General features: G+C 32.0%; 2 protein-coding genes across 2 annotated transcripts; both read right to left on the reverse strand.

Moving 5' to 3' along the window:
- Positions 1-1,288: 1,288 nt before the first annotated feature.
- Positions 1,289-3,200, reverse strand: LOC114740877 (cytochrome P450 71D10-like). Its single transcript, XM_028929121.1, has 3 exons — positions 2,891-3,200; positions 2,678-2,779; positions 1,289-2,027 (listed from the first exon to the last, which is right to left on the reverse strand). The coding sequence occupies exons 1-3, from the start codon at positions 3,083-3,085 to the stop codon at positions 1,512-1,514; spliced, it is 813 nt and encodes a 270-aa protein (XP_028784954.1). The 5' UTR covers positions 3,086-3,200; the 3' UTR covers positions 1,289-1,511.
- A 3,516-nt stretch (positions 3,201-6,716) lies between these two features.
- Positions 6,717-9,052, reverse strand: LOC114740856 (cytochrome P450 71D10-like). Its single transcript, XM_028929106.1, has 4 exons — positions 8,653-9,052; positions 8,170-8,534; positions 7,715-7,816; positions 6,717-7,304 (listed from the first exon to the last, which is right to left on the reverse strand). Exons 1-4 carry the CDS (start codon positions 9,050-9,052, stop codon positions 6,792-6,794), a joined length of 1,380 nt encoding a protein of 459 aa, XP_028784939.1. The 3' UTR covers positions 6,717-6,791.
- Positions 9,053-14,305: the final 5,253 nt, after the last annotated feature.

A 14,305-nucleotide genomic window follows, 5' to 3' on the forward strand; every position in this document is an offset into this window, starting at 1 on the left:
GATGCAGATCTGAAGCGATTTATTGAAAAAGGATATATTGGACCAGAATTTACCAGGAAAGAACAAGAACTATCACAAATCCGAAAGGATTTGCAAAGGATCGAGTCAGACATCGCTAAAGATCATTCACAAACCATCTATGACCCTTATCCGTCTTACCCCTCTAGTTTCCAACCTCCTACATATCCAACATCACCCCCTTCTTACCCCAGAGAATATGATTACAATAAGGTTTTCAAAATGTCTTATCCTATTTTAAGACAGTTGAGAAAATCTCGACAACCAACTCTTTCACCTGTCCAACCAAATCCTACTCCTAGACCTCCAGTACAACCACCTCACTTCTCCTCATCTGAAAGACTTTTCTACCCATCATCCTCGTACACTAAACCTATTGAACCAACACCACCCTCTCAAGGAGTTGTAATAAGAACTCCACCATCATCTCCACCAAAACAAACTTCTCTTATAGATAGAGAAAAAGGAAAAGAAGTTGTTGATCCAAACAAAACCATAGCTACTTTCCAATCCTTGAATAAGAACCAGTCATCAATAGATGAAACCTCTGAAGCTGAGTCTGATTCCTCTATTGAATACAGTTCTAACTCTGATTCTGAGACATATCATGCTGATATCTCTAAGGTAGCAATGGTCCCACCAGATCCTATAGTTGAAGATCCTATTGATGAAGAACCATCTGTCCCTCATACGTCTGTGCCAAGAAGGATAGACTACAAACCTACTATAGGTCTATGGTTCACTTTTGATGATGTTTCTCCAGAAAAATGGAGAGACAGACTCCATGAGTTTGGAGCATGGATTGACCTATAGCTAATGGGGTTAATGGATGAAGGTTTTTTTGGGACGGTTTTCGGCGGCTTGACTGAAAAGAAAGAAGGGCAATGTCGGAAGTGAAAATGGGAGGAAGAGAGAGAAATTGTTAAGTATTAATTTTTTTGTGGGACCCACAATCTTTTGTTGCTCTCACTAGTAATGCCAGGTAAGACTGCATCTATCTGAGTTGGTTTCATTTAATTGGACAGATCACAAATTACATGGTACTTCCAGTGCATGCAAGAATTTCTCTCATAATTTAAGGGTAAGCGGTCCAAACGCATTGTTGAACAAGGGTAAACCCAATTATCATTAAAATAATATAATTTAATTAAATCTTATAGAATTATACAGATATAATTCTAAAAAAGTAATATTTAAAGAAAAACATAATCCACAAATAAATGAAATATTTATGTATAAATCACAAAAAAATCTAATAAAATAGAATTACTAAAATATAAATCTAACGAGCTATTATTTTTTAACTCAACATGGTATCATTTCAAACTAAGCAACGTAAGGGGGGGGGGGGAAGAATAAAGTCCAACACAATAAACTTGTACCCAATGCTCATGATCAGAAAACCAAAAGTCCAAAAGAGTAGTTTATTCATTTAATGGTGTGCCCTACCGACTTAATTGAGTTTTAACACCATGTGACAAGGACATATAGTACTAAGGAGAATAGCCGATGGGAATTACAATTAAATCCTTTTTCCTTCCTACTGAGGCCCCAAATAACTCATCCATGTCTAACTCCTCAGGCTTCATCCCGTTTGGAAGTTTCCAATTAAAATGGTAAAGCAAATTGGAAAGCAACAACTCTAAAACAGGTATAGCAAATGTAATTCCAGGACATATTCTTCTTCCAGCACCAAACGGGATATACTCAAAATTTGAACCTTTGAAGTTGTAATCAACCATTGTATCAAGAAACCTCCTTGGTTCAAACATCTCTGGATCATTCCAATTCTTGGGATCTCTTGCAATGGCCCAAGCATTAACGATAATCTTTGTCTTGGGTGGTATCACATATCCATTAATTTCACAACTCTCATAGTTCTCTCTTGGAACCAACAATACTCCTGGTGGATGTAACCTCAGAGTTTCTTTGATGACAGCAGCTAAATATTTTAATTGGTGAAGTTCTGATTCATCTACATATCCTTTGCTTCCATAAACTCTTCTTACCTAATATAAAGCCAATAATAATTATCATACATAAGTCAAATCAATAATTTCAATTTTATAATCAATTTCAACGAACAAATAATGGCCTTTTTGTTGGAGATTAAAAATAAATAATTGATTTTCAACCTATTTTAGATTTTATGAAAAATTGACGTCACTTTTTGTTTGGTCATTATATGACTTACTGTTTTTTTATTCTGATTCATTTTCAAAATTCAAATCAAATAAAAGTGTTTTTAACCCTTAAATGTTTGGTCAGTGATTTTTTTAAAAAAATCTAAAACAAGCAGCCCTAAATGACTTGGGGTGTAGTAAGAGTCATATTTAATACACACATAGTCAATGATTTTTTTAAAAAATGGGAGAATTACAATAAGGTTTTAAGAAAAAAAATTACAAAACAAGTCTCAGAAATTATCATTTTCTACTTTGAAGTTTAGAACTTGTTGTTATAAGCTACTTAGGCTATTATTCAAACTTTTTAGTAATTTTTTTAGACTTAATTGTAATTCCCCTTCAAAAAAAAATAATCTAAAACGAGCACCCTTAAATGACCTGGGGTATAGTAAGAGTCATATTTAATACACAAACAAACAACACTTACTAAATTGTAATACAGTTATTTCAAAGTTTTTGTTGTGCCTATATACCTCCATTTGTGCCTCCTTCATAGCTTCTGGGTTTTTGAGCAATTCTGACATTGCCCAGTTTGTTGTAGTTGCTGTTGTTTCAGTTCCAGCATATAAAACATCCTGAAAAAGGAAATCAAACAATTGATTAGAGAGATGTGTGCGTGCGTGTGTTTTGTGCATCAGATTAAAAATTTATAATATCTATGGGGGTAAAAGTGCACACGAACTAACTTTAAGAACTGCTTTAACGTTTTCGAAAGATAATGGGGTCTCAAAGTCATTGTCCTTTTGAATCCTGAGAAGAACATCAACGAGATCCTCCTCGTTCTCTCCATCATTGTTCCTGTTCTTTTCTATGTGGTCTCTGATGACATCATCAAACACTCTATCACCGTCTTTCTGCACTTTCATAATTCGAGCTCTCATCCCAGTGACAACACTAATAAATTTCAGCGAAGGATAAAAATCGGAAATTGACAAGCCAGAACATAGCTCTGTCACATGCTCCAGATTATGTAGGATATGTTCTACATTATCTGTCTTTTTGCCAAAGGCTGCTCTCGCCACTATAGAATTTGTGAGTGCGAAGATATTTCTACTAAGGTTTATGGAAGAACCTTCATGTTCAGAGATGTTCCTCAAAAGTGTCGATACCTCCTCTTCTCTTATTCTTCTAAAAATATGAACCCTCTTCGGTGAGAAAAGCTCTAGCAGACAAATCTTTCGAAGCTGCCTCCAATAATTTCCATATGGGGAGAAGACAATATCTGTTCTATTGTAAGAAAAGACGTCAGTGGCAAGACTTTTTGGCCTATTTGCAAAGACCCGATCATGTGTCTTCAATATTTCTTTGGCATATTCAGGTGCAGACACTATGATATGAGAAACCTGTCCAAGTTGAAGATGCATGAAGGGCCCGTACTTGTTTGCAAGATTTGTGAGAGAACGATGAGGTAGGGAGCCAGTAAGTTGGTGTAGGTTTCCGATGAGAGGTAATTTCCATGGCCCTGGAGGTAGGGTTTTGGTGGGTTTCTTGGAAGAAGATAGCTTCCAGATTAGAAAGAAGAAGCAGGAGAAGGTGAAGATGATGGAATATAGGATCTTTATCTCCATATTGAAAGAATTTTAATTGAAGATAAGTGTGAGCTGAGGTTTTGTTTCGTGAAATAATGCCTTTTATATGAGAAAATACTTCCCCCCTCCTTTTGGGCTGATGCAGATCATCATAATTTATACTAGCTCTCATTCTTCATATAAGGTCTAATTTACTAATTTCAAGAGATTAAAAAGGTTAAATAAATTACTTTAAAATATTATATTTTTTTGTGTTTCTCCAAACTAATTTACTCAACTTATAACAAATTTAAAGTATTATGCTTTCTTAATATAAGGTACAGTTTACTAATTTGAAAAGATTAATAAAGTTAAATAAATTACTTTAAAATACTATATTTATTATTTTTTTCAAACTAATTTACTCGGCTTATAAAAACTCTAAAGTATTATGTTTGTTGTTTTTCTTCAAACTAATTTGTTTAATTTATAAATTGCTATATAATCTAATCATACATATAACTATTTTAGACAGACCATATAACATATGATATAATTAAATAATTTTTGAACTGTTTTAATTTTTTTAAATTAGTCAACTATATTTTATCTATTAAGGACAGCAGGCAGTATTTACATAAAGAAGATAGACTTTATGATTTATCCCCTTTTTTTTTTAACGTAAATCTCACGCCGTTAATAAGTTGCTTTTCGGCAAGGTTTACCTATAATTTTATATTATTTTTACAATGTAAAATTCCACAAATGTCGTTATATCCTTTTATTATTGGTGCGAAATGTAATTTGTAATTAAGATATAGAACAACTTTATGAGGTGGTAAGCCAGCAAGATGGTGTAGGTTTCCGATAAGAAGTAACTTCCATGGCCCTATAGGTAGAGTTTTGGTGGGTTTCTTGGGAGAAGATAGGTTGCAGAGCGGAAAGAAGAAGCAGAAGAAGGGCAAGATGATGGAATATGAGATATGTATATATTTCCATGGTTGCATATGTATTAAAGCTGAAGGAATGATAAAGCCAATAAGAGCCAGGTTTTGGGTTGTCAAGTCATGCCTTCTGTATTCAATAATTGAGGCGTGATTTCTTTATTTTTGTTTTAATTTTATTGCATATTTATTGCCATTGACTTTCTGAGGCTAGCTACTAAAGAAAAAGATTTTTTTTTATATTTATATATGTTATGTCATATTCACAATGTACAATTCCACAAATGTCCACATCATTGTGTGCTGTGATTAGGTTTGTGGTTGAAATTCATGTGTTAGAAACTATAGCTTTGATGCAAAGACAAAATTCCATTAATTAATTGCATTTGTGTAGACGTGTCCAATTCTCATTAAGAAAGTATTTTAGTAGAAACCAAACCATAATTTTAAAAATAATTCTATAACATACGAAATACATATGTAAGAGGATTGAGTTTTGTCTCAACTTACATAAAAATACTATTTTTAAGTGATTTTAGGTATCTTAAACACCCTCTAAGCGGGGTGATGGAAGTTTTATCATTGTTGTCCAAAATATGATTGATGGTCCAGATTAAATATTTTTAATATGTAAATTTTTAATAATAAATTTATTTCTTAAAAGTGATAATTATAAAATTCCTTATTTAAAATTATTATCTATTAAAAACAAACTTTTTTTATAAACAATTATCCATTATGCTAATTTAGTTTTATCTTAACTCAATTTATTAAAAAGTCTGTTGAAATAAAATTCACCTAACAACCATTAATCCAAGCAAACTAGTATAAATCTTGATGATTCAAGATTAATCTGAATGGGTCACATATTGAGGAGTATGCAATAATGCACTCCCAAGTCCCAAAACCAGCCTGCTGTTTCGAATATAAAAAGGGGAAAATTGTGGAACCCAGAGATGCCATTTTCATGTGACCAAGCAAAAGAAAAGTCCGCATTATTAGCATCAATGGAATTTTTAAAAAAAATATTCTTTTAATATAAAAATTAACATTATTAAAAGATAAAATGACTACGTAAAGAAATTCAAATTAGACTAAAAGACCAGACACATTCGAGCAATGATGCACAGAACCCGCCACACATAGAATATACCAAAGACAAATTGGAACATACTGATGGACACGGGAAAAAAAAAAACAAAAAAGGGCAAACTGATCAGTAGTTGAATATAACGGAAAGGACTAGCTTTTCACAAATATAACTAACTAAAATTTAAATTTCTGTTAAGAGAAATATCTGTATTTAGTACATGACATCATTTTCAATAAGATAATACTTGTACTTGGAAAAAAAAACAACAAAAAAAATGGTTTTGTACTAGTTAAGTTATGATGGTGGGCTTTTTCTATCCTATATGATGAGTATGTCGTGTTCCTAAGGGAAAATAAACCAAGAAGATGATTCAATCCATGAAAATAAAAAACAGAGGTTAGAGAATGGAGAACCATAGTTAAGTCGATCATAATTGTGTTCTTTAATCATCCTACCACATTAATTTCCTCAAAAAACAAAAACAAGTCATTCCTCATGAATCGGATTCTTCTAATTAAGTTCTTGTTTTGGCTTTCTTAATATGAAGACTCCCTATATACATTATTATTTTTTATGTTTCTATCTATAAAATTTGAGTACTTTCTTTGCAAACGTTGCTTGTGTACTTTGTATTATTCTAAAACACTAATTTTGCTTCTCGCGACAAATTATTTAACTCATGAAGAGACTGATAACTTCTTATAACATCAGAGTTGGGGTTTTGAGAAACTGTTTGTTTAAGTTCTAATTATTTTTTTTGTTCAATCAATTTAATGAAAAGTAGTATTGGAAGGACGTGGAGACCGTTTAATAATAAAAACAAGTACTCTACCGGCTTTTTATCTCTTGTCCTGCAGTTTTTAATGTATATGATTGCAGATCACATGAATTGTAACCTTTGACTAATAAATGTTCAATTCAAAATGATATTATTTTATTATTCATTTCTAGCATCCACAGCATAGATTCAAGGACATTTAAAAGTATTGAAAACACCATTCATTCAGATAATAATTAAACACATATATATAACCTATACATATTAAGGAGAATATCGAAAAGGAATTACACTTAAATCCTTTTTCCTTGCTACCACAGCACCAAATGACTCATCCATATCCAATCCCTCAGCTTTCATCTCCTTTGGAAGTTTCCAATCAAAGTGGTATAGCAAATTAGAAAGTAACAATTCCAAAATGGATGTAGCAAATGTAATTCCTGGGCATATTCTTCTTCCACCACCAAATGGAATGTACTCAAAGTTTGAACTTTTGAAGTTGTAATCATCCATTGTTTGGAAAAACCTCTTTGGTTCAAATCTCTCTGGTTCGTTCCAAATCTTGGGATCTCTTCCAATAGCCCAACTATTAATGATAATCTTTGTTTTCGGAGATATCACGTATCCATTAATTTCACAACTTTCACTGTTCTCTCTTGGAATCAATACTACTGGTGGATGTAGCCTTAGAGTTTCTTTGATGACAGCACTTAAATATTTTAATTGGTGAAGTTCTGATTCATCCACGTATCCTTTGCTTCCATAGACTATTCTTACCTAACATGCAAAGGCACTAATAATTACTAGATGCAACTCGACTCAGTAAATTCAAATTTATAATCAATATCAGTAAAAAAAAAATAATAGTCCATTTTTTGGATTTAAAAAATTTATTTTCAATCTATTTTGAGATTTTGTTGAAAAATTGACATTATTTAGGTTTTGGCTATAATCATGTATAATGATTTATTTTTTTAATTCTAGCTAATTTTAAAATTAAAAAAAAATCAAATTTCCCAATACCGTTCCCCGCAGAAAATATCAATGATTTTTTTTGGAAAAAAAAATCTAAGAAGAACAGCCCTAAATGATGAGTTATAATAAGAGTCATCAAGCCCTATTCATACACGCACATACGCAACTTGCAAAATTGTGATACACTTTCAAAGTTCTTGTTGTGCCTATACCTCCGTTTGTGCCTCTTTCATAGCCTCTGGGTCTCTGAGCAATTCGGACATGGTCCAGTTTATTGTAGTTGCTGTTGTTTCGGTTCCAGCGAAAAAAACATCCTAAAGAGGGAATTCAAACAATTGATTAGAGTTTTGGGTATCAGATTACAAATTGTATACTTCCTCCGGTCTTTAATATAAAAGTTGGTTTGACTTTTAATTTGGTCCTAAATAAGATCACAATTTACTTTATCTCTCATGTTTATATATTTTTCTCAAGTTAATCCTTGTAATAGTTACAAATACTATATGTTTCATCAAATGACACATGATTAGTAAAGGTATTTAGGAAAAACAACATACATTTATTATAAATAATTAACTCAACTAGTTTTTCTGATGTACTCAAATTAGTTAACTAGTTTTTATTTTAGAAATAGTAACATTTATGGGTAAAGTGCTCACAAACTAACCTTAAGAACTGCTTTAATGTTTTCAAGAGATAACGGTATCTCAAAGTCATTATCCTTTTGAATCCTCAGGAGAACATCAACTAGATCCTGCTCTGCTTCTCCAACATTATTTTTTTCCTTTTCTTCGTGGTCTCCGATGATGTCATCGAACACTTTATCTCCATCTTTGTGCAACTTCATCATTCGAGCTCTCGTCCCAGTGATGACACTGATAAATTTCAGCGAAGGATAGAAATCGAAAATTGATAATGCAGAGCTTAACTTTGTCACCTGCTCTAAATTTTGCAAGACATGTTCTACATTCTTTGTCTTTTTGCCAAGGGCCACTCTTGCCACTATATAATTCGTGAGTTCCAATTTTTTTACTGAGGTTCATGACAGAACCTTCATGTTCAGAGATGTTCCTCACCAGCGTCGATGCCTCTTCTTCCCTTATTCTTCTAAAAGCTTGAACCCTCTTTGATGAGAAAAGTTCCAAAACACAAATCTTTCGAAGTTGCCTCCAGTAGTTTCCATAGGGGGAAACGGCAATATCTGTGCTATTGTAAGCAAAGATATCAGTGGCAAGATTTTTGGGCCTATTTGCAAAGATCTGATCATGTGTCTTCATTATTTCTTTGGCATATTCTGGTGAAGACACTATGATATGAGAAACCTGTCCAAGTTGAAGATGCATGAAGGGCCCGTACTTGTTTGCAAGATTTGTGAGAGAACGATGAGGTAGTGAGCTAGCAAGTTGGTGGAGGTTTCCGATGAGAGGTAATTTCCATGGCCCTGGAAGTAGGGTTTTGGTCAGTTTCTTGGAAGAAGAAGACAGCTTGCAGATCAGAAAGAAGAAGCAAAAGAAGGTGAAGATGATGGAATATGGGATCTGTATCTCCATATTGAAAGAATTGTTAATTAAAGCTAAGTGTTAGGTTTTGCATTGTGAAATAATGCCTTTTATATAACAAAACACCTTTCCCCCCCTCCTTCGTCATAATTTATACTACTTTCAATCTTAAATAAAACCCAGTTTATTAATTTTAAAAAATTAAAAAAATCAAATAAATTACTTTAAAATATTATATTTATTTTTTTCAAACTAATTTGTTAAGCTTATAAATATTAACATATGGTAGCAATTAAGTAATTTTTTTTAAATTTTTTATTTTTTTCAAATTAGTCAAATAAATTTTATATTAAGGATTGAAGAAGATAGTAAGATTTTATGATTTATCCTTTATTTTTTTTTCGTTTTAACGTACATCTCACGTTACTGATAGCTTGCTTTACAGCAAGGTTTACCTATAACTTTATATTATACCATTTTTTCGATGTGAAATTCCACAAATGTCTTTATATCCTTTTACGGTTAGCGTGCATTGTGATTTGTAAGTAAAATAAAGATCAACTTTATGATTCTTTCCTTTATGTTTGTTTTGACGCAAATTTCACGCCATTGACTAGCTGCAGTTTAAACAAAGTTTGTTGATAATTTTAAATTATCTTATTCATTACTTATGGGGTGTTAGATGAAAATCAAACCACAGTTTTAAAAATAATTTTATGGCATACAAAATAATTAATTCACTATAAAAAATTTGACTTTCAGCGGTGACAAATATCGCCGCTGAAAGCCGAAAAGTCGCCGCTGAAAAGCTTCAACGGTGACATTTTGTCGCCACCAAGTCGTTGCCGTAGTGACCATGGCTGAAAGTTGCAGCTACAGCAGCGACAATAATAAGTCGCCGCCATAACTATCACTTTTGGCGGCGACACACTTGTCGCGGCAGAAAGGCCCAACTTTCAGCGGCAACAAGAATTGTTGCCGCTGAAAGTCATATTTTCAGTGATGACTTCCTTTGTCACCATTGAAAGTGGTTGCTGAAAGTCCAGATTTTTGTAGTATAAATATGTAAGAAAAATTTTATCTCGACTTTTATAAAAGCTTTTTTTTTAAATGCTTTTTGTCCAAACCGAACACTCACTTAGTCAATAATGTGGCTGCCATAGTAAGTGTAATCAAAAGCTGTCACGGGCTGTGAAAAAATTATATCAAAATGCTTAAATTAATTGATCTGTCGTTTTATGTGGCTTCTAAATTATAAACCACAAGTTCAAAGTAATTGTAGACATTGGTGATTACGCAGGTCCCTTTTAAATATAAAGACTAAAGTATATATTTAGTCTTTTAACTTTATACAAGGTTTCAATTTGGTCCTTTAACTTTAAAATTAAAAGCTTATATTTGGTCTTTTAACTCTAAAATCATTAGGCTTCAATGATATTTTTTTGTAATAATCATGAATATTTTGAAAATTAAACTTAATATGTTAACATTTGAGAATATTTTATCAACATTTAATATATTAATTTCATCATTTTTTTAAAAAAAAAATTGAAGTCAAAGAACTAAAAGTATACTTTTTAAAGTTAAGGGACCAAACTGAAACCTTGTACAAAATTATAGGAACAAATGTATCCTTTAGCCAAATATAAATAAAAATTCAAGTTAAAGGTTTTTGTCCTTGAACTATAGAATGTATTATGAGAAGCACTGGTTATTTTAAAGTATTTATTATAGCAATATCACCTCTCGAATATCAAAATCGTTCGGATTGTGTTTTTTGACCAACGAATATTGACGTCGATCATTTTTTTTTTTTGGTCAAAAATATTGACGTCGATCATTAACTCTGAATTAACTTTGAGTTAAAGACCATTTTAATTTGCTCTTAAAATATTCATGAAAGAGTATGTTCGAATTCTTGAAAAGGTGCTTACATTTAGTGCAATACCTTTAATATGATTATACTAATAGAAGGATAGTTATAGGTAGAAAATAAAATCATAAAAGCGTAACTCACATACAAAAGTTTAATAATGTAGATGGTATCTCTATTTTTTAAAATCAAAACATGTGTGGCTTCGTATTTAAGCTGCCACATGTTTTGCCAATCAGGCATTCATTAATAATAAAAAAATCTATTAATCTAGATGAACGATCAATTAGAAATATTGTCACAAGTTATACACACACACACACACACATATTCATATATATATATATATATATTTATCTTGACTTATTAATTAGGAACTCATTTGTCATAAGGAGATCTGTCAGCTTTCACTAATACCCAACGTTAGCACGTGATGCACATGTTTTAGTTAAAAAATATAAAAAATGAATTTCATTTGGTTTGTCAACAAATGCTTCGTTCGTAAGAAAAAGAAAAAGAATTGCTAACTCACGCTAACCATGAATTATATTAATGTCGTTGTTACGTGCTATACATGTGTCTATCTTAACTAGTTTAGTTATAGTATTAATTATTCATATAAATACTTTAGGGATAAGTTTCGGTAAAAAAAAAAATACCAATTATTGATTTAAATACTTTAGGGATAAGATAAACTTTTTCATACAAAATCAATAATACGTAAGCAACGAACATCAATATCTATTAGTCAAAGACTAACATTGAGACGATTCTAACATTTGAAAAACAATATATTACTCCAATGAATTAATATACAGTTTTGGATAACTACTATTACTCACAAGATGTTATAGAAGAAAATAGGTTTATAACTACATATTTCAGACAGATTCATTAATTAAAATATTATCTCCAATCCTTAATATAAAAGCTAGGTGGGGATTAAATTTGGTCGTAAATATAAGATTTCATTCCATTTTATCTTTTAAATTTATATTTTTTTCAACATATCTTTATTGAATGTAAAAAGCTTCAACCAAGGAGTAGTCCCAATACACATGATTAAAGATAATAAGTTAGAAAAGTCAAAATACATTTATTACAAATAATCAATTTAACTAATTTTTTAATATGCTCAAATTAGTTATCTAATTATTATATTAAGCACGGAAGCTACTTTCAGACACTTTAGCCCCGCAAGCATGTGGCACCTGTTTCATTTTACCATTCTTAATTAATTCCTCAAACGACTTGTCTGTTTAATAATGAAATTATTAATAGTCGAGTGCGTCATCCAATTAAAATAGACACGAATAAGGATCAGAATTTGTCATCCATAAAAGAGAGTCGATTGATTCAATTAAAAAGAGTCAAGTCATCATGATGCTAGATATATATCCTTCCAGTCCTATTTATTCTTTTGGGGATAAAGAACATATAGTCTAACTCATATTGGTTTGTAGTGGAAATTCTTGTCTTAGAAATTATGAGTTAAATTCGATGCGAAAATACAAAATTGACAAGCCACTATTATACTCTCTCAGAAGGAGAGATTTTTATGAGAAATAAATGAGAGTCTTTTAAGATTTATTGTACTTCTCTCTTTTACGAATAAATGATGAAAAAAAGCACTTAATTGATACTTTTTCACAAAATAAATGTTCAAATCAAAACGATTTTTTATTCATTCCTCGCTCCCACAACATAGATCAATGATATCTGAAACTTCCAACTATCATTCAAGTAACAAACACGTAAACTCAAGGGTAATAGCGAATAGGAACTAAATTCAGATTACTTTTCCTTCTTATCACAGCACCAAATGACTCATCCATGTCCAATTCCTCAAGCCTCATCCCCTTTGGTAGCTTCCAATCAAAATGATAAAGTAAATTGGAAAGTAATAACTCAAAAACAGGCGTAACAAATGTGGGCGCTGGACAGATTCTTCTGTCATGATCTCAAAACAAGTAACAATCAACACAGTAAATTTGCACTGAAATCTGAATATTATTTATATATCTATGATGAAAGCAACGGGAAATATCCAGAAATACATGAACGTCCAGTCACAAAAATACAGAAAGTGCGTAAAGGAAGGAAATCACCAGGAAGGATAGCAAAGAATCAGAGGGAAGGAGAAATACTGGGGAGAGTGTCAGAACAGAATCACCACATAATCCACACACTTTTCACTAACAACCTCCCTTGATATATAGCCTCAGTTTCACGTTGTTGGGATTCCTTTCTCATTCGGTTATCTATAACGGCATCATGCAGAGGCACCACACTTATAAAGCGATCACAAGCCATGTGTCTTCCTTGGGTCCCACCAATATTTGTTAGATTCATGACATCTTCTTCCAGCACCAAATGGAATATACTCAAAATGTGAACCTTTGAAGTTGTAATCAACCATTGTATCAAGAAATCTCATTGGTTCAAACATCTCTGGATCATTCCAATTCTGGGGATCTCTTGCAACGGCCCAACCGTTAATGATAATTTTTGTCTTAGGAGGTATCACATATCCATTGATTTCACAACTCTTACTATTCTCTCTTGGAACCAACAATGCCACTGGTAAATGGAGCCTTAAGGTTTCTTTGACGACAGCACTCACATATTTTAATTGGTGTAGTTCTGATTCCTCTACATATTCTTTGTCTCCATAGACTCTTCTTACCTATTACAAAGCCAATAATAACTCTCATGTTTAAGTCAGCTCAATAATATTTATAAATTAATATAAATAAATAACACAACCCACAAAATTATTATACAAAACATTCAAAACTCTAGTTTTAGTTATACCTCTTCTTGTGCCTCTTTCATAGCCTTCGGGTTTTTGAGCAATTCTGACATTGCCCAATCTGTTGTAGTTGCCTCTGTTTCAGTTCCAGCAAAGAAAACACCCTGAAAAGGAAGGAATTCACACAATTGATTTGAGGAATGTATGTGTGCATATGTGCGTTATATTTTGTGTATCAAATTACAAACTATGTAGCATTTAATATTGCTCACCAAAAAAAAAAAAAGAGCAACATTTAATATAATAAAAGACTAACTTTAAGAACAGCTTTAATGTTGTCTAGAGATAGATAAGGGGATCTCCAAGTCATCATCCATTTGAATTCTGAGAAGAACATCAACTAGATCCTCCTCTGCCTCTCCAACATTATTTATTTTCTTTTCTTTGTGGTCTTTGATGATTTCATTAAACACTTTATCTCCACCATCGTGCAGCTTTATAATTCGAGCTCTCATCCCAGTGACGATGCTAAGAAATTTCAGCGAAGGATAGAAATCAGAAATGGATAACCCAGAGCTTGCCTTTTGTCCTTGTTCTGTAATTTGTAGGATTTGTTCTACATTCTTTGTCTTCTTTCCAAAGACCATTCTGGCAACTATGGAATTCGTGAGTTCTAAGA

Source organism: Neltuma alba, unplaced genomic scaffold (assembly GCF_004799145.2).
Source record: "Neltuma alba isolate B1F8T4 unplaced genomic scaffold, ASM479914v2 tig00000577_pilon, whole genome shotgun sequence".
In the NCBI taxonomy this organism is placed as follows: domain Eukaryota; kingdom Viridiplantae; phylum Streptophyta; class Magnoliopsida; order Fabales; family Fabaceae; genus Neltuma; species Neltuma alba.

Coding starts and splice junctions, on each gene's coding strand:
- LOC114740877 (XM_028929121.1), bottom strand. CDS start 3,085: ATGAGAGCTCGAATTATGAAAGTGCAGAAAGACGGTGATAGAGTGTTT. Junction 2,780..2,890: donor ACGTTAAAGCAGTTCTTAAA/GTTAGTTCGTGT, acceptor TTCCTTTTTCAG/GATGTTTTATATGCTGGAAC. Junction 2,028..2,677: donor TGAAGGAGGCACAAATGGAG/GTATATAGGCAC, acceptor GCTTTATATTAG/GTAAGAAGAGTTTATGGAAG.
- LOC114740856 (XM_028929106.1), bottom strand. CDS start 9,052: ATGGAGATACAGATCCCATATTCCATCATCTTCACCTTCTTTTGCTTC. Junction 8,535..8,652: donor GAGGCAACTTCGAAAGATTT/GTGTTTTGGAAC, acceptor CATGAACCTCAG/TAAAAAAATTGGAACTCACG. Junction 7,817..8,169: donor ACATTAAAGCAGTTCTTAAG/GTTAGTTTGTGA, acceptor TTCCCTCTTTAG/GATGTTTTTTTCGCTGGAAC.